We start from the raw sequence: 21186 nt of genomic DNA, 5'->3' as shown, positions 1-21186 counted from the left end.
TGGGGTTGGATTCCGTAAATGCTGTTTAGCTTTCCTCTTTATTAGTAGTGATGGTGGTAAAGGTTGCATTTTTTAAATTGGGCAAACAAGGAGGACTCCCTGAGAAGTGACATTTGTGGAAGGACTCTGAGGAAAAAGCATTCCACTTTATAATTTCATTCATTCAGTTTTTTTCTGCCCTATTCTTCAGTCTGTTTCTATTTCTTTATAATATATTCCTGTTCCTATAAAATCTTTTTTCCATTTTTGAATAGAATTACACTAGTAATCCATATTGTAAAAATTCAAATAATAGAAGGTTGAAGTCCTCCTTGACTAGAACCCCATCCCTCACGTGTTTACTGTGTATCTTTCCAGACTTATCAGTACACATTTCCTGCCTTATCTGTGTAGCTGTGTATATCCATTCATTCGTCCATTGTCCCTGGTTTTCTCTAGTGTGTTTCTCATTGTGTGTGTTCCATGCAGTTGTTAACGCTGCATACATTGTTTCAGGATTTCCTTTTATTTACTTTTACATATTGAACATAAATACACATGAACAGATATCAATCTTTAAACTTCTGCATAGCATTTTATTGGCTACCCCTAGTTTATTTACTTTTTCATTGATGGCTAATAAGATATGTTCAGCTTTTCACTTTTACAAGCAATGTTATGATGAGGATTCTTATATCTGCCTCTTTGTATACATGTGTATTTCTTAATGTAGATAAAGTTATTGTGAAATATGCATATTTTAAATTTTAATAAATATGACTCAGTTTTCATTTCAGTCAGTACTGATTATCCCTGTTATCAACAGTGGGAGATAGCGTTTCCTCACACTGTCTTCTATTTTTTAATTGAAGGGTGCATAAAAGCTGAAATTCATCTTGCTTCTCTTTATTTCTGAAGTTGGACATCTTTATTTGTCACTTCATGTTTTCTTCTTTGATTTGCTTGTTCATGCCATTTCCTTTTCTCTTTCTGATATTTGTTGATTTCTAAGTACATTGGTAGGGGTTATTTTTATATTCTGCATGTTTTCCTGTCATCTTCTATGTATTTTAGAAAGATTTCACAAGTTTTGCTTATCGTTAACTTATGTGTAGTATCTTTTGTTGACTAGAAGTTAAATTTTTTGATTTAGTCAAATTATTAATGTTGCGTTTTAGACTTGGTTTTTTTTTTTTTTTTTAGGTTTTTGGTTGTTTTTTTGTTTTAGTCTCTTTTAAAAGAAAGTTCTTTAGGACTAAACATGTAGATATGTTATTTGTAGCTTTTAGGTTATTTTGATTAAGAGAAATATAGCAGCCAATGATGATGACTTCCATAAGTGGCTGCTGTTGGCTGTTTTCCTCAAATAACTTTCCTCCAGAAGTCTGGAGGTTTGGAGTTCTTTGCAATGTTTTTCTTGCTTTTTCTCTATGGTTGTAAGGTGGCTGTTACATTTTTACCAACATAGCTGCATTGAAAGCAGGAAGTATCAAAGCATTCCCAAGGCCTACTGTTGTCTTAGCTTGTATTTCACTGATAACTCTGTCTGTAGGAGAGTCTGGACACGCTTTTCTTTTTTTGTTAACTTGAACAAGGGAGAAAGGGTAGGAAACAGTGTTCAGTTTTGCCATCAGTGATGTCTGCCACAACCTACAAACTTAATTTATATAGAAGCTGAGAAGACATTATTGATTGAAATGAAATTCTAGTCTTAGTCCCTAAATATTTTATATGTTATAATTATTTTAGGACTCCAGCTCAGTTGTAGAATGGACCCAGGCCCCCAAAGAAAGAGCTCATCGAGTCGCAGAACATCTGAACAGTTACGAAGCAGAGTGGGACATGGTTAATACAGTGTCATTTAAAAAGAAACCACATACTAATGGAGGTATGATTTCAGTCTTTTGAAATCTTAAACTGATTTGCTACAGTATAAACAAAAGTGCAAAGAAAATGGTTTCATGCTTCTTAGAGGAAGGAGGATTTGCTGCTTTGATTAATATGTATAACTCTTACGTTTTTATTCCTTTATCATCTTTTTGTTGCCTTGGTTGTGACTTCATAAAGTACTTGTTCTGTTTAAGTTATTAATGGCATAAAATAGAAGCACTTTAAAAATTGCTTTGGTTGTCTCTCATGTATATTTTTCATAAATCCTGTAGAATTAAAAAAAAGTCATGTTATTTCATCCTTAAAGCACCAGGGGGAGATGGAGGATACCGCTACAGCATATTGTTCTAATTTCAGTGTTTACTGGGATCATCACAGCTCATTGCAGTCTCCCCTTTATATATATGTTCAGTGATTATTCTCCTTTATATATAAATTTATGTTTGCTGTGTGGTGACTGTCTACATGTAGATAACAAGAAAGAGCCAAGCCAGCAGTCTGGTAGAACACATACGTATACTATCCCAGATACAAGCTCGCTAGCCTGTCTGTGATGTGGCCAACTTACTGGAGGTCTCTTTAAAAAATACTAAACACTCTAAATTAGAGTTACATTTTTTTGGTTTTGATTTCTTTGTATTTTATAACTAATAGGATATTTGATCTTTTAATGATTTTAGTCTGAATTTAGGATTTATCGGCATTTACCATAGTCAAAAAGGCTAGCCAAAGTTTACTAGAATATGTATTGCTATGTTTAATATATGTGTTGCTATGTTAATATAAGTAAAATTGATTTTCATGTATGGCCTGGGGAATCATTCTCATATACACTTTGTACTATATCATTTCTTGGGAACAGTAGCAATTAAGAAATAAATAGTAAATCACAAACTTTTTTTTAACAATCAGCTCATGCATATATTAGGCAAACAAAAAATAGCAATTCACATAAACCAACCCTGAAGGTCTAATCTAGAGAAGTTAAAAATCCCTCACATGCTAAATATACTAAAATCCTGTGGTTTTCTTTTCATAACATTTTTACATTGTTCTGATAAGAACCTTCCCTGTAGAATAGGAATGCCAAAAAAAAAGCATATATGCATGCATGGTGGTTTAGTTACTAAGGCGTGTCCTACTCTCGTGACCCCATGGACTGTAGGCTGCCAGGCTCTCTGTCCATGGGATTCTTCAGACAAGAATATTAGAGTGGGTTGCCATTTTCTTCTCCAGGGGATCCTCCCAACCCAGGGATCAAACCCACTTCTCTTACATCTTCTGCATTGGCAGGCAGGTTCTTCACCACTAACGCCATGGGAAGCCTATGAGCTAGGGCTAGCTTTCTCTTATAGAAATACAGTGGTCCAAATGAGTGGGTTGAAACCTCAAGAAAGAGCTTTGAAAAGAAAACCACTGAATTTTAGTATATTTAGCATTTGAGAGATTTTTAACTTCTCTAGATCAGACCTTCAGAATTGGTTTATGTGAATTGCTATTTTTCACTGCCTAATATTATTGCTAAATCCTTGAAAATGAAAAAAGTTACAGAAATGAGCAAAATGAGTGAATTTTCAGAATTTCAAAAAGGAAGCATTACATGTTTGAGAAAAGTATCTGACAGTAAACATCTTTTTAGATTAATGGTTTTTAACTTTGGCTGTGCATTGAAATCACATGGGGAAGTTAAGCTGTTAAAAAAACTACCAGTTGGGACTTCGCTGGTGGTTCAGTGGTTGGAAGCCTCCGTGCTCCCACTGCAGGACACAGGTTTGATCCCTGGTTGGGGAACTAAGGTCCTGCATCCTGCATGCTGTGCTGCATGGCAAAAAAGAAAAATCAAAAAAGTACCAGTGCTTGGGTTTCATGCAGCAAATTAAATCATCCTCTGGAGATGGAGCCCAGGCACCTGTATTTCTCAGAAGTTCTGGTGATTTTAGTGTTCAGAGTTGATAATGTCTGTGTAACTGCGTACTGCATAGCTTAGCAAGAAACAGACATAAATGCTGCTTGTATATCTTGGCACTGTATGATGGCTTGTAAAGAGCCTTTATTTAGTAATTATTAAAAGTTAAGGACACGTTTTCTTTTTCTCTATTCTCTCCACTACTTAAAAAATTTTATGATAGCAGTAAGAAATATATTGCACCGTGTGGCCCAGTGTGCAAACACATGTACATATTTAACAGCACAAGGAGTTAATGAAGTACATGTATTCCATTTCTTCCCATTCCATCTCAGCTTATCCTTGGCTTAACCTCATCCAGTCATGTTTCATAAAAACTGCTTCTTAAGACATTTTCTGATCTTAATGTTTCAGAATTAAAAATTAGGCCATTAAATTTTTGTTCGTTTTTGAAAAGCAGTTTTTCAAATAAAAATTTTAACTTTATTATTATAACCTTCACATTTTTTACTTTTTTGGTGTGATTTACAGAGGAAAAGTTGGGGCAAACCTTAAAAAAGTTGACTATTGAAAACTTTTTTTAAGTTTATATTTCTTAGGAAATATACTGCTAAGTCTTTGTTTTTATGTTCTAGATCAGATGCTTTGAAAATACATCTTTCCAGAACAACAGACTGCCATGATGTTCTGGAAACCTATTCAAGTAAAATGTCATGACCTTCATGTTAATTCTGTTTAAGACATACGGAGACTTACTATTTTATTCACTTTTCTGCTGTTGTAGCCAGTTTGTTGTCAGTGTGTTGGAGGTATTTTTTACATGTATTTGGTAACATGATAAGTTCATCAGAACTAATTAGTTTCATTTACCTTTCTCTAAGGAGAAAGAAGGAAATTTGGGGTTAACTCGGGTTCTGTTAGTTTTCTTCTGTGACATTTTCTAGTTCTGGCTAGCTTGTGTTGGTAGACCAGATTGCACATTACTTTTCTGTTGACTTGTTACTAGGTTGTTATTCTATTTAACACACCTTTGAATACCTACTATGTGCTAGTCACTTTTCTAAGCACTGGGCATATAGCTGTGAATGGAATTAAAACTTATACTCTAGTAAAGGGACTTCTAGAATTGACTTGTAATGTTTCTCTCATCGTTTATCAGAGCTTTAAGTGAGGAAATGTGTGAGGCATTTTCTGTCATATTTAGTATGAAATGTGTTTCTCTTCCATTAACAAGAGAAAATCTGTGTAAAATTTTTACTTTGGGAATATGCACAAACTTCTGATAGTTCGTATAGTCTGCATATATTATTTAATATTCTTCATATGATATTCTTGCATTACTTTGGATTAAATACTTTTTGTGTAATTTAAGAACTTAATTTAAAAATTGTATCTAGTTTCTCACTGTTGTTTTGCTGTGAAAATATTTTTGTCTTTGTAGATAATCTAGTAGTATGAATTCTTTTTGGTAGTCGAGATACATTCATATGTAGGTGACACATGTTGGAATTCTAGAATTGTTCTCACTTTGCTGTTCGTTTGTAATGGTGTTATGAGCCCTGTAATACAAATTCCAGTGAAACTTGATGTGTAGTCATAGTACTAAATCTGTTATCAGCCTTGGATATAGTTCACCATCTGAACAGGAAGTCGGCAGGTCACTGCATAGATAAGTTACTTTAGCCTTTCTGGACTTTCTTTCAAGTGATACTTGTTAAAGGTATCACTTGACCACATGTCCGTGAAAGAGTGATGGTGTCTGCATTCCCTGCAAGTAGAGGTTTCTGTAAGGTGTAGATTCCTCTGGGTCAGTTGAGGAGATCTTTTTGGAGGTGATGGAGCTGTAATGTTCCTGACTGTATAGGAAGGTGACATACATTCAGGTCAGTACCGACTGATCTACCCTTTGATTAAGTTCTGTAAGCAAATATTATCTATGTGGTTTATCTTTGTGGAATTGATAGTGTTGGGACAGAATTAGTGACGATTTTTAATAACAGGATAGTATGACACTTCTTATGAAATAACATTCAAGAAAGGGTTTTTTAAGATTTCAGAATCTTTCCTGCTTAAGGTCCGAGTTAAAATGTTAAAATGACATTTTTAGATAAGAAATTAATTATAAGTATTGGATAGCATTTTTTCCTTTGTTCTTTACATTTTTATTTAAATAGATAATCTTTAAATTGATTATGATATTATTCACAAACCTAGGATTTTAAGTCTCTCTAAAGAGCCCAAATACTAGGAAATGCTTTATTTTACATAGCTATAGTTTGACTTGAACTGAGGTCTTAATTTAGTAAAAGGTTGATTTTAGCAGTGATATTCAATGTATTCATTCTTTTTGAAGCATTCACAACTTGATTACCTTTTTATCCTCAATTTCCCACTGTTATGTGGGTTTTTGCAAATGTTAGTCTGTGTATTCACTCCAGTGTTACTTTTTATATTGGCGTACTTTTACCTTCACTCAGTGTAGTCTGCTAAAAATAATTGCAAAAGGATGTGAGGAATAAAGGTTGGTTTTTGTTTTAAATGCATTTTGTTTTAAACGCACTGTTGAAGTGCATCGTTTGATTTGTTTTTGAGGGAAGTGGAGAGGATGAATATTTATTATTTGCTCTGTACTTGACACCATAGTAGTTAGTTGACAAGTATTTTCTTTTTAATTCTTAGAATAACATTGGGAGGTAAGTATAGTTATCTCCATTATACAGATGAAGAAACTAAGGCTCAGAGAGATTCAATTATTTGCCCCAAATAATTCAGTTAGTAAGATGGTGGTGTTGCAGTTTGAATCCAGCCTACCTGCTTCTAAAGCCACTATCATTTTGGGACAAAGCTGATATTTTAAATAAGGATAGCATTTTTTTCAAATTTGTATGCAGTAAGATAATTATTTTAAAGACTGTTCTTTAAAGAAAATGTTTGTTGCCATTTCTAATACAGGTGGAAGACATGGTAATATGAACGCTGCAGTCATTCCCTAGGTTCAGCAAATTTCTGTTAGGCAGTTGTGAAGAGTGCTGTCAGTACCTGTTAAAAAGGTGAAAAAAAATATTTTGCCCCACTTTCTTGTTTTTAAGATGCTCCAAGTCATAGAAATGGGAAAAGCAAATGGTCATTCCTGTTCAGTTTGACAGACCTGAAATCAATCAAGCAAAACAAAGAGGGTATGGGCTGGTCATATTTGGTATTCTGTCTAAAGGATGACGTCGTTCTCCCTGCCCTGCACTTTCATCAAGGAGACAGCAAACTGCTGATTGACTCTCTTGAAAAATACGTGGCATTATGTGAGTAAGTATCCAGCTGTTTTCTGCTTCCTGGAACTGGGTTGCTGTGTTGGTCCCGGGCAAGCTGTTCTCACCTGTGTTGGGCATCAGTGACCCATGTGCACGTTAGGGGACAAGCAGCTTGGCTCTTTCTGGGGTGCTGACTGTTTTGGATGAGTGAATAACATTTTGCCAGTTCAGTAATTTGGGTCTGCAGTGTATCACCTTATTACTGCTTTAAAGAAAAAAATGGTCCCGTATTTTTAATACACATTTAAATGAATGATGATACATCACTAGTTAAGGGGTTATATATTTACCAATTTTACCTTCTACGTAGTTTCTCTTTAAGAGTTTCGTTTGTAATGTTACAGATTTAAGTCAGGCAAATTTAAGGCCTTTATAAAATTATTCTAAGTGTGGAAGTTAGGGCGTTCTCACTTTCCAAAAGTCTTGTGTCTGAATTTATTTATGCAGGTGTGTGTGTGCACACATAGTTTTTCTGGCTGTCACTCTCCACAAATACATTTGTGATACCTACTATGTTCTGAGCACTGTGCTGGTTGTTTGATATTTAGAATCTAAGTGAACAAAACAGGCATGTTCCTGGATATCTACGAGTTTATGGTCTAGTGAAGGTGGCTGATAAGTAAATAGCAGTAAAAGTCAAGAACTAAGATGGAGGAAGTACAAGGAAGGGAGGAACGGTACTTCAGATGGGGAGTTGGGTAGGTATCAGGGAAGACTTTGTGGAGGAGGTAATGTTTAGGTTGAAACCTGACAAATGAGTGAGCATTAGCATGAAAGGAAAGGCGATATTTAGAGCAGAGATGTTTTAGATGGAGAGAAGAACATACAACATGCTGTAATCATGGAACAGGGTGTAGTCAGTATCACAGGTCTGCATAGTGGGGGAAGGGAGGACACCAGATTTAAAGATGAGGTCAGAGAACTGAGTACAGGCCATAGAGTGAAGGATCTTGTCAGTCATGTTAGCAGCTTGTTCCAGTCATCTAGAGGAGTTAATGGTGGCATGAACTAGGAGAACGATAGGAAAGAAGTATTGGAGGTATATTTAGTGTTAGAGTTTGCGATTGATTGGATATGTGGAGGTGAAAGAAGGGAGAAGTTGAGATTTTTAGTTTGGGAAGCTGTAAGGGTGATTGTTAACTTTATTAATGCCCTCACTTTCATAGAGAAACATCATGCCTAAATGTAGATTATATAAAGCTAGGAGTGATCCAGAAGCTGAGAGATACTGTTTTCGGCATGGAGTTCTCCTCTCTTGCATGTTGACCACCTCTGGCTGGCACTGGGCATGCTGATGAGTACCTGTAACCATGAGAAAAGTCAAATCTGGTTGGTGGAATGTGGTCTTGAACTGAGAAACTGTGAATAGGCTACCACCCATGAGGTTAAGTGGATTTCAGAAGGAGCATGGTCATAACTGGGGCAGAAGGCTTGGTTGGCTCTTTGGGGGTTTTAGCATCATAGCAAGCTCCTTTCGCTCACTGTTGGGATATAACTGTTAAGAGTGAGGTGAGCTGAGACTGTTGATTGACGCATACTCCCTACAGTGAAGTGGTAGTCCCTCCCTATCCTAGTAAGATCGTATTTTGGAGAACTGGGCTTAGTTTTAAACACTGTGTTTAAATATATTAGACTAACTATACTACATGGAAAAGATGACTAGTATAATGAGAGGGATCAAAATGATATCATGAAAAACACTAGAAGGATGTGGGGATTTAACTTAAAGAAGAAGAGTTTAATGCTGTACCATTAAATAAAACCCAAGCCTCTTACTGTGCTCAGTGACCTGCCGTATCTTAGCTCTGTTTATTTCTTAAACCTCATTTCATGCTATTCTCTTCTGTATTCTAGTCACATGGTTTTCTCTCAGTTCCTGAAAGGCCCTAAACTCTTTCTTAAGTCCTGTATGTATGTGTTTCTTTTGCTTAGATTCTTCTTCTCTCTTTCTTATCTCTGAGGTCTGTTTAATGTCACTTCTTCAGAGGGGCTTTTTTGGATCTTAGTCTCCTGTTTAATGTAGGTTCCCACTCCCGTGCCTTTTTGCTTTCTCATTCCTTTGTTTGCTTCCTTCATGGCCCTTAACAGAATGAAATACTTTTGTCTGATTACTTCTGTTATATTCTACTCTAGATACAAGCCCTTAAAGGGAGGGATTGTATCTATCTTATTTACATTTTCTCCTGAATTCCTAACCAGAGTGCCTGGCGTGTAGTATTTGTGCAGTAAATCTTAGTTGCATGAATAAATGGCAAGATACTTACCAGTTCTACGAATAATTTTGAAAGCATTGTTAAATAAACTGGACTCCAAAGATAAATAGATAAATTAGAAGGGAATAGCTCCAAAATAGAAATTAGAAGAAAATAGCTTAAGAGATGGATGAGTTCAAGGACAGACTCAACAATCACTTAGGTGCTTAAAAGAAAATATGTACCTTAAATATGTGTTCCTGATGTTTTAATGAAGGTTGTAAGTGAAACTATGTTTCCTTCTCTGTATTTGTAAACAAGAGAGAAGTAATACAAGAATCAGATAGATGGAGATAAAAATATCATTATTGGTGAGGCTTGTATATGTAGCCTCATAATAATTCAGCCCAAAACAATCATTGTTGAATTCATCCAGCTACCACTTTTGGGCAATCACAGTTCTCCCTAGTGAGGGCAGACCACTTATGACATGAATGAGAGCAGGCTAGAAGCCACTTTCTCCCTTGGCAGGTGGATCCAAGAGGTAAAGAGAGCCTGGAAGGGGCTATGCCACACGTGCACCTTCCTCTTTTCTGACCTCAGCAGTTAGATATGTCTTTATTAGATGTGTGTGCATCCACCTGGAAACAAGAAGCCATGGGAATGGTGTTCCCCTCTTTTTTTCATTCAACAGGTATTTTTTTGTTGTTGTTGAGGACCCACCATGTCCTAGACGTCGTACTAAGTGGTGGAAAGGAGCACTTAGTCAAAGAGATAAGACCTCTGTCTTCACGGAGTTTGTATTGTTTGCAGGAAAGACAAACATTGCTTATACAAATAAATGTAAAATTTCAGCTGTTAAAGTGCTATGAATTAGAAATTTAGCACAATGAAATATAGCATATAATAGGGTAATATGTAAGTTTGTGTGTGTGTGTGTGTGTGTGTTACTAGTAAAGCTCTGAGAGAGAATGAGATTAACTAAGGAGAGGATAAAATGGGACAGAATGAGCTTAAGTGATTAATTAGAGCCTTTAATGACCTGGTCAAAGGGAAGACCCTAGCAGAGGAGTCTGACTCCCTACACTTTGTTTTCTCTCTGCCCGCCAGGGTTTATCACATTTATGGTCAACCAAAGATGTGACTGTTTCTAGGGGAGGAGATAGCAGTGTAAAGTGAGTCCTTTAAAAGCTACATCCCTAATACCAGCCACTTCTCTATTGTGTATTCTCCTGTGACACTGGGGGCCAGTTTATTCTTTGCCCCTGAATAGCCTGAAATGTACATCAAAAATTTTATCCTCAAGGCCCCTCTGTATTCCAGGCAGAAAATAAGCACCCCTTAATCTTTTTCCCATCATAAATTGTACCCAATTACATTGTGTCATGTAGGTTACCAGAGATTGTATGCCGAGTCCAGGTGGTAGGATATTAGAAATTCCAGATAAACAGTCACCAGTATAAAAATAAGTCACAAATTTGTATAAGCTATCTCCTATTATCAAATTCTTAGGGAGATACTAAAGGTTCTTGTTTTTTATGTTCACAACTTAGGATCCAAATAAATGGAATTTCCAACTAAGTCCAAAGAAATGAAAATTCCCAACTATCCCCCATTTTTTACTTTATTAGGTTTCATTTCCTGTCTGTGGAGCAGTTATCCTAAGCAAAATGGTGTTTTCAGAGGCATGTTCCTATGGTCACAAATTGTAGAGACCAGAAGAAGGAGAGTAGGCCAGGAAAAGCTTGGTTTCAGCAGCTTTACTGAGATCCTGGCTGCTGTGTTGCCAGGTCATCCTTCTTATCTTCTGAGTTCAAAACATCAGTAGAGGTAGAATCAGACTACGTTATCTTTTTTCTCTGATTAACATACATTAAGGAATGTGGCTTATATCTTTGGCTGTGATGTCTTCCTAATACTCCCTGAAATGAATTAAGGGCCTTAACCATACAGGTGAAAGGAAATTGCGGATTTGCTAGTGAGACAAAGGCTGGGGCAGCTATGCACGTTTCCTTCTTTCAGTTTTAGCAAGTGGATCAGTCAGCACAAAGTAGGCCAGCTTCTTGAGACTTAACTAGTTTCTCAACTAGTTTTCTTAACTACTGGGAAAAACAAATTGTCTTATTCGTTGATGTTCTGTACTGTTTGACTTATCAACATTTAAAACATCGTATTTAGTGGGATCAAAGAATGAGCCACAGACACATTCTTGTTATTTTTCTGGAACCAAGTTGGTTGCTAGGATGTCAGTGAAGGTTATTGGTTCTGTTAAAATTATTTTATATATTAGGCCATTTAAAAATTAATACATAAATATCCAAACAGTGAAATATTTCCTTAAAAAGCCAAATTGGTTGTATCATAACACCAGCCATTTACGAGATTAGGTTCTTGACCCTTATATATTCTCTTTGTGAGATATATTTATGTGTGTTGTGTGTGTGTATTCGTACATACATATGTACACATTTGTTCAGTTGCTGTTGAGTCCGACTCTTGGTGACCCCATGGACTGTAGCCCACCAGTCTCCTCTGTCCATGGGATTTCTCAGGGAAGAATACTGGAGTGGGTTGCCATTTCCTTCTCCAGGGGATCTTCTTCACCCAAGGATTGAACTGCGCCTTCTGCATTAGCAGGAATATTCTTTACCACTGAGCCCTCAGAGAAGCCTATATAGAAATTATATAAATAGGATTAAACTATACAGTTTTGCTGTAAATATTCTGTACCTTTTAACTAACCTTTTCTCCTTTGTATCTTTTGCAACATTATTATTTATTTAGCTTTCCATATTGATATCAGTAGCAATATAAAATAGTTACTGTTCCATCTCAGTGTGCAAACATTCTTCAGCTGTTGTAATTTCTGAATTCTGAAGTCTTTGAGAGAGGCTCACTCTAAAGTACTTCTGAATTTTCAGTAATTATGCATCTATAGTTAGGATGTTAGACAGTGGTTTTCTTTAAGTCCTTTAGTAGGATCTAATAGAATTGCTGATGTTAGCATCATTAAAAGTTCTATCTTACTGCTGCAGTGAGGTTTTGAAAGTCTTGAATAACGTTGTTATGAGTGAGCAACTTCCCAGAATCTATAATACCCCAGAATATGTAAATATAATAATTACTCTTTCCAGATTCATTCAGTATGGTAATCTGTCAGGTGGAAATGGGACAGTGTTCTGGAATGCTAGGCCTCCTTCTGGTGAACTCTGCAGTTGTTTAACAGCATATCACCTGTCCTCTTGCTGATGTGCTTGAAAAAAATGCTTTGTTGATTTCTTTAGGGGCAAACAAGTATAACGTGACTTCCTCTAGCCCCTCACCACAGAGAATTAGTTATTAAAAAAATAAAAGAAATTCTTCCTTTTATAAAAGTGTCTGTGGTTGGTCGTTGGTTGAGCAGTGATTTCTTCTTTGGATCTCCAGTCTTGTGACCATAGTTTTACATCTGGAGCCAAATAGTTGGCTGGGCACAGATAACTGAAGGTTGCATATGTATTCCCCTTCAACATGCATAAGCCAGTGTTTTGACTTTCATGATCACTTATTTGTAGTTAAAGAAAAAAATTGATTTAAACTATGTTTAGAGACAAATAACCATAGTGCCAGCACCACTGTGTTAGGAAAAAATACATTCCTGTATTAATTATTTTCTTTTTCTGATGCTACATTTACAAGTTGAGCTATCACTTAGAAATGGCTTGTGAGAACCTGTAGGTCTTCATGTTAAGCATGAACCACCCCCCAGGAGAGATTCAGAAAAGTGATTAATGAAAATCGAACATGTAAAAGTGATTTTTTTCCACTACTTCAAATGACTCAACCTTAACTCTTTTAAAAAGCCAAGGGGCTTATTAAGCTGTTATTGTCTTTGAGGAGTGAGTTCTGACTAAGAGTAAAATCTGTTTTGGATTTCATGTCCCCCCATCATTGCTGTTGCATCCTCTTATGTAAGAATTGAGAAGAGATAACTGATACTGAAGTTCTTATCTCAAGTTTTTATAATAAACTAGAAGTAGATAGCAGCAAAACAGTGCATTTAATTTTTGTTTTTAAATACAAAAGTTGTGGATTTATTACAGCTGGCTTACTAACTTATAAAACTTTTGAATAGAAAAAGACTGGCTAATTCGTTTACTTCAAATTGGGTCTCTTTTTGGAAAGCATTTTGTTTATTCTGTAGTTACTAGGAAATGTGAAGAAAAACTTGTGTCCAGACCTTAGTAAGCAAGAACTAAAAGTACACTGTTATATGAACTGTACATTACAGCCATGTGTGTTATGATAATTATTTGCATAATTAATGATCTTTAACAGATAATCTTTTGTATCTTATATTTTTAACATCTTATATTGAAATACTCCCAAGCTGTGAAGTGTCCATTTCAAAATAGGATGTTTTCCTGTAGTGTACATATTACATATATCAATGAATCCTGAAGGGTGCTTCAACTTTCTTTATAAGAGAAAATATATTCTTATAATAAGGGAAGATATATTTGTAAGGGTTTTTTACTATATTCTAAATAAGAGTTTGGGTTTGGGTTCATTATAATTTAGTTCTCTTGAATAAAATAAAATAGAAATACACTTCATCCTTTTTTATTTGTTAATTTAGTAGTTTCATGTAGTTTTGGAACTCACTTAAGATAGTTACTAAATAGTTGCTAATACTGTATTGATGGGAAATTGTCATGGAACTGGACATTTAAGGTTTGTTGTTGTTAAGGAAAAATAACTATGCATTAGTAATTACGCAGGTATCACTGATAAAGTGTGCTACTGTTTTCTACAAATCCCTTTTTTTTTTATTACAGATCTCCACAGGACAAAAGAACACTTCTTGTGAATTGTCAGAATAAGAGTCTTTCACAGTCTTTTGAAAATCTTCTTGATGAACCAGCATATGGTCTAATACAAGTATGTTTCTTAAGTCTCAGTTCAGTTCAATCGCTCAGTCGTGTCCGACTCTTTGCAGCTCCATGAATTGTAGCACGCCAGGCCTCCCTGTCTATCACCAACTCCCGGAGTTCACCCAGACTCATGTCCATTGAGTCGGTGATGCCATCCAGCTATCTCATCCTCTGTCTATTTTGTATTAATCTGTTAGTCTGACCCCATTATTTTATATATATGCTACCTCTTACTTTCTTAGAGATACAGAATGAGGCACATGTCTGTTTGTGTGTAAACTTTATGGAACTATTCTCTGTAATTTTATAGAAATAGTATGTATCATCCTATAGAAATAGTATGTATCATCTAGTTTGAATTTTTATTTTCCATTTAAGAAGGTTCATTTGGGGTCAGGTTAGTCTAATTTCTCTTCAAGTATTTGAGTATATCCTTGAATTTGGCTAAAAAGCACAGGCAGAACTGAAGATAATTTTTTACTCAGATTTCTATGTAAACTTAATGGCATTTTTGTTGACTCATTTGTTTATTCACTAAAGATAATTTTTTACTCAGATTTCTATGTAAACTTAATGGCATTTTTGTTGACTCATTTGTTTATTCATTCAACAAATGCTTGAGTGCTTACTTTGTCCTAGATGTTCTTTTCTTGGTTCTGACGATAAAGTGGGGACTTTGTAGGAAGGAGGACAGGAGAGCTCTTGAATGCTGATTAAAATAAAAAGTGAGGGAGCAGTTTTTCTTATTATGAAAAATAATCATTTTAAAGATAGACCTTTAAGAAGTAGCTGTTTTGCTAAATATGAATAAGCAGGCAGTTTTGGATTTAGAAATAACTTTTGCAGTAGAAAAATGTTTTTTTACTGTTTTCTAGGACAGCACTGTCCAGAACAAATTACTCTACTGGCATGAGTTACCCGTATATGTCAACTAATATTTAAATATTGTGAGTGTTTAAACTTAGCTGTCAGATATTTTGTATTAGTGTGGTACTGCACACTTTAAGAAGTATTTTTTTTTTGTGAAGGCAGGACTACTAGACAGAAGAAAGCTGTTGTGGGCCATTCATCAGTGGAAAGTAAGCACTGCATATATTTCTGGTGTATGCAGATTGAATGAAGCCTGCAAATCATTTGTTTATCTGCAATTCAATCAGTAGTGTTAGCTTGTCATTTAATACGCTATTTTAACCAAATGAAAATATTGGCTTAGAAAATTTAAATTTTTCTTCCCAGAAAGAAATGAAATTTTAAAATAATCTTAGAATACTGTTTTCGTTCTGATTTCCCTCCCCCTTTTAAAAAATTTGGCTCTTATGCTAATCTTATCATGAAGTATTTTTATTGTTTATTTGAATTAATTGTGCCAATATTTTTCTTCTTACTACATAGAAAATTAAAAAGGATCCTTATACAGCAACTATGGTAGGATTTTCCAAAGTCACAAACTACATTTTTGATAGTTTAAGAGGCAGTGATCCTTCTGTGCATCAGCGACCACCTTCAGAGATGGCAGATTTTCTTAGTGATGCTATTCCAGGTTTAAAGATAAATCAACAAGAAGAACCAGGATTTGAAGTCATCACAAAGGTGAGTGGAGTTTGTGTTAATATAGCTCTTGTATTTTAGCAAGAGAAATGCTTTTTAATGCTACAGAAATGCATTTCTATAGAAATATAGAAATTAAATGATATATAGAAACTCAGTTTTGGTCATACCTGGCTTCTTTCTCACAATCCTTTCTTATAACTTTTTGCTGACAGATAACAATTCAGGCTTGTCCTGCCACCAGATTCTTGGTTGTTTCTTCACCAACTATACTGCTTTCCTTTTCTATTCATCAGTGTTAGATCTCTTTTCTTTGATTACTTTTTGATAATAATGAATAGGTTGTTCGTTTCATTGAATGCATAGTGAAGTCGCTCAGTCGTGTCCGACTCTCTGTGACCCCATGGACTGTAGCCTACCAGGCTTCTCCATCCTTGGGATTTTCCAAGCAAGAATACCTGGAGTGGGTTGCCATTTCCTTCTCCAGGAGATCTTCCCAACGTAGGGATTGAACCCGGGTCTCCTGTGTTGTAGGCAGACTCTTTACTGTCTGAGCCACCAGGGAAGTCCACTGAGTGCACAGGAGTGAGTAAATAGTAAGCCTTGCATGTTGCCCATAGTTCTGTTCCAGATTTTTGTTTCTCAGTTACTCTACGCAGGCAGCTAGTCAGGACACTACTCTTGGGCTTTCATTCTTATGTGAATATTTTCTTTATAAGTAAGATTAATTTTGGCTTTGAATTATGTCAGATCTTTACATTTGCTCAACAAGACTTGAATTTGTTACAATTCTAGGCTCCACACAGAACATTATGAAATATCTAAATTATAGTACTTAACAGAGAAGGAAATGGCAACCCACTCCAGTACTCTTGTGTGGAGAATCCCATGGACAGAGGAGCCTGGCGGGCTACAATCCATGGGGTTGCAAAGAGTTGGATACAATTGAGCAACCAACACACACATACACTTAAAGAACTTATCTTACAAATGGCATTTAAAAATTACCAACATTAATTGAATAAAAAACTGTATAAAATGCAGTGTGAAGCTAATGAATCATGAATCAATTCTGAGAGCTACCAATTTTAGTTTGGAAGAAAAGTTAATTTTAGAATATGAATGGAATAGTACTCTATTTTTTAAAAATAATATAGCATACCATTTAGTTTGAAGGGTTTGTTTTAGAATTTATATGTTGAATATTCTATACTTAGGTAATTGAAACCCAAAGTAGCCAATGTTTTTCTGTTTCTGAATTTATCACTCAGTTATTTGTGTGTTTAGTAGGAGAGAAAAATGTATGTAGTGTTATTGCAGTTTATAAACTAAATATTGGAAACTAAGGGAAAATATTAGAAATGTTGGAACTTATGTGTGAGTAATAGTATTTTAGTTTTAGTTGCTATATACTTTGATTTCATTTCACTTGTGAAAGGTGTCCTTTTTGCTTATCTTATTTTAGATTGATTTGGGCGAAAGACCTGTTGTTCAAAGGAGAGAGCCAGTATCATTGGAAGAATGGACTAAGAACGTTGATTCTGAAGGAAGAATTTTAAATGTAGATAATATGAAGCAGATGATATTTAGAGGGGTAATTACTTTAGTATTTTAAATTGTTGGTATTTGAGTTTTCTTTTTTCTTTGAAATGTTGGAGAGATGAACTCCATTTTGATGAATGATATTTTCAAATATCATCAGTAGGACAGAGTGAGGTGCTTGTGATGTCCTTGAGGGTTGGGTTGGAGGGATATACTGTTAAGCCTGTGGAAAGGCACTCTTTCTTACTTGGAAGTTCTGTGGGTGATATGAAGGAGGTGATGTGTTTCTCTGTGGTAGCTGCCTTTTCCAGTAGGGTTTGGGTTTAGGAAGACTAATCAGTTCCACTGTCAGCTGTATAGTCTCCTGTATACTCTTCATTGTTTGTTTTCTGGCAGCTGCTTACATCTTTAGAATCTCAAAGTCAAAAACAAGGTAGTATTCACTGAATTGAGCTATTTTCATATATATATATACGTACCTTGGAGATATTGTGGGTGCGTTCTAGACTGCTGCAGTAAAGTGAATATTGTAGATAAGCAAGTCACTCAAATTTTTTGATTTCCCAATGCATATAAAAATTACACTTATGCTGTGTACTGTATTTAGTTGATTAATTGTTCAACAGTGTCATGTCTAAGGAAAAATGTACATATTTTAATTAAAAAAATACAAAACAAAAAGATTTAATAACAGTAACATCAGAGATCACTGATCACAAATCACCATAACAAATAATAATGAAACAGCTTGAAATATTGCAAGAACTACCAGATTGCAACTCAGAGACATGAAATGACAAATGCTGTTAAAAAATTATTGCAAAGATAGATTTGTTTGACACAGGCTTGTCACAGATGTTTAATTGAATTCAAAAATGCAATATTTGAGAAATGCAGTGAAACAAAGTGCAGTAAAATGAGATATGCCTGTATAAAACTATCTCTTAATCATTAGTTTTTCTGTTTATATGCGAGTTTTGTAAGATAAAATATTGCATTCATTTTTTACAAGTGTGTTTAATATGCATATTTTCTTCAGGGACTTAGTCATGCATTGAGAAAACAAGCATGGAAATTTCTTCTGGGTTATTTTCCTTGGGACAGTACCAAAGAGGAAAGAACTCAGTTACAAAAACAAAAGACGTAAGTAATGGTCTTTTGTATGCTTACTAAAGAAACCCAAGTAACTTACCCATATAAAGTGTAATATACTGGGATATGGGAGTATGTTCTTATTTTCATTTTTTTAATTTAAATATTATGAGTGCAGTGCTGCTGCTGCTGCTGTGAAGTCGCTTCAGTCATGTCCAACTCTGGGCAACCCCACAGACAGCAGCCCATCAGGCTCCCCCGTTCCTGGGATTCTCCAGGCAAGAACACTGGAATGGGTTGCTATTTCCTTCTCCAGTGCATGAAAGTGAAAAGTGAAAGTGAAGTCTCTCAGTCGTGTCTGACTCCTAGCGACCCCATGGACTGCAGCCTACCAGGCTCCTCCATCCATGGGATTTTCCAGGCAAGAGTACTAGAGTGGGTTGCCATTGCCTTCTCTGTTATGAGTGCAGTAGTTAATTTCAAACCAGAAATGCTTATTAGAGAGATTTTATTGCAATTACATTGGTGAATATATTGAAAGATGGTTTAAAAAATTCTAGTTCCTTTGTATCTACATTTTAAACAAACTTAGATATAGATTTTTAAATATATCTCATTTATCTTGATTCATTTTTATAGTTTATTATGAAATTATAAAAATGGTTCATTAGAGTATTTGATATTTAGGTTAATTGCCTTTAAATTATTTTCCTGGTGCTCTTATAAACTGGTCTTTGATTCTTTTTTTGGGAAGTGTGTTTCTATTTTTAAGTAGTTAAAACTTAATTAGAAAAAAACTTAAAAAGAAACACAGACCAACTGTCCAGTTTTACTTATTCCCAGTTTGTCAGTCTAACCTTTAATTTAAAGCTCATTTTCAGTCATTATATATATATTCAAACTCACACAGTCCTTTCTCATCTCAATATGTTTGCCAGAACTTCTTAGACATTTTCACATCAACAAATTTCTGCAGTTAACTGGTTGGAAAATGGCACTCTTATGTTACATTAAAGAAAAGAGAATTTTTTTTTCCTTAGGTTTATATTGGGTTGGCCAAAAAGTTTATATTGGGTTGGCCAAACAAGCTTTTTGGCCAACCGAATATTTGTCATTATTCAGAAACTCTAGTGGTTATAAAGTATTTAATGACAGGAATAAGTTTAGGTCTGATATTAAGGATTTAAATAATGTTTCCTTAAAATCTCACGTAAATTAATCACGTAGTTTAAACAAAGCTTATGACATAAGGTTATTTTATTTTTCCTTTGTTTTTACTAATTTATCATAACTTGAAACATTCACTGTCGTTTGTAAGTTTATATCTCATTAGCATGGCAGCCCACTCCAATACTCTTGCCTGGCAAATTCCTGAGCGACTTCACTTTCACTTTTCACTTTCATGCACTGGAGAAGGAAATGGCAACCCATTCCAGTGTTCTTGCCTGGAGAATCCCAGGGACGGGGGAGCCTGGTGGGCTGCCGTCTATGGGGTTGCCGAGAGTCGGACACAACTGAAGCAACTTAGCAGCGGCAGCAGCATCATAAATGCTTTGATACATTAGAATTTTTTTTAGGTGTTCAAGTAACTTTTTTTTTGGTGTAAAATTGTTTTTTGCAGTGATGAATACTTCAGAATGAAACTGCAGTGGAAATCTGTCAGCGAGGAACAAGAGAAAAGAAATTCGAGGTTAAGAGATTATAGAAGTCTTATCGGTAATTTTTTCTTAATTTTGGAAATGTTTGAAAGGATTGCATGGAAGTTTTGATGAGATTTAAGAAATGAAGATATATAGTGAGAGTTAGGGCCCAAATAAAAAATCAGAAGCTTATGGTAAAGATTCTTACCATGAAAATACCTCAAACCTCCTAGGACAGCCTTTGGAATATGATTTAGGTGCTCTTTCTAGCTGCAAGCCTCTCTCTGGCTCTGTAGCCTTCTGAGGAAACTAACATTGTTGTGAACTTGGGCCAGATAATAAGGTCATAAAGCTGTGTCTCAGAGAGAGAAGATGGAGTAGAGGATGCAAAACTTACCTTTCCCCCTAAACACATCAGAAATCTACACGTGGAACAATTTTCACTGAAAACTAACTGGAGACTAGCGAAGAGAGTCCTGCACAGTCAAAGCTGAGAGAAAGATATACATGATATTAAATAGGAAAGGAAGACAAGTGATGAGGTTGGGACTTGTGTCGCTGGGAGAGGACTCAGGAAATTACATGGGTAGAGGTCCTCCTTGAGGACTGAGTGGGTTGAGCCACATACTAGGTACCACAGTCATGGGGTCCAGGACATGAAAAATGAGCCTCCTTGGCTGGTTGGAGGGCGAGTGGGCCTAACAGGAGGCTTGTAGGAAGCCTGAACTCTGCTCTTGAGGAGGGTGCACATACTTACCTGAGGCGGGGTGGAGAGGGTGGATCGAAAGCTAACCACCCTTGCACCGTCCTGGCCTGAGCTAAACAGACACTCTGTAGTCCTGTTTAGGAGACAGGCTGTGAGATACAGAAGCAACTCAGGCCTGAAGCAGCATATGAACAGGGTAGGGGGCACCCATTACAGGCAGAATATCAGAAGCAGTCTGGATCTATGGCCTTTGCAGGACCCATAGCCCATGCCCCCACACTTGGAGTGCCCAGATTAGCACCTCTTGTTCTACCAGTGTTCCCACTGGGAGAGGTGTATAGGGTACATACTTAGAGGGAAGAGAACCCACTCAGACTGACCCCTGGGCCTTGTGCTCCAGGAATTTGAGTCCTGACCCTGTCCCTGAAAGGGAGATGACAGCAGAGGGTCAGACAGCCAGCTCATAGCCGGCT

At 35.9% G+C, this 21186-nt stretch overlaps 1 protein-coding gene across 2 annotated transcripts in view; it reads left to right on the top strand.

The window, feature by feature from the left end:
- The window catches only part of TBC1D15 (TBC1 domain family member 15), a 79818-nt gene that overhangs the window by 25750 nt on the left and 32882 nt on the right, over positions 1–21186 (top strand). Inside the window, exons 4-11 of one of the 2 annotated variants that reach the window (XM_005896795.3) lie at positions 1729–1867; positions 6865–7075; positions 14090–14192; positions 15214–15264; positions 15578–15775; positions 17199–17327; positions 18315–18418; positions 19989–20083. In XM_005896795.3, the coding sequence (XP_005896857.1) occupies positions 1729–1867; positions 6865–7075; positions 14090–14192; positions 15214–15264; positions 15578–15775; positions 17199–17327; positions 18315–18418; positions 19989–20083 (1030 nt within the window). The remainder of the gene's footprint in view (positions 1–1728; positions 1868–6864; positions 7076–14089; positions 14193–15213; positions 15265–15577; positions 15776–17198; positions 17328–18314; positions 18419–19988; positions 20084–21186) is intronic. The other variant, XM_070371009.1, reaches the window with a different exon arrangement.

Source organism: Bos mutus, chromosome 5, assembly GCF_027580195.1.
Source record: "Bos mutus isolate GX-2022 chromosome 5, NWIPB_WYAK_1.1, whole genome shotgun sequence".
Taxonomy (NCBI): domain Eukaryota; kingdom Metazoa; phylum Chordata; class Mammalia; order Artiodactyla; family Bovidae; genus Bos; species Bos mutus.
This window is presented reverse-complemented; position numbering and strand designations above follow the sequence as displayed.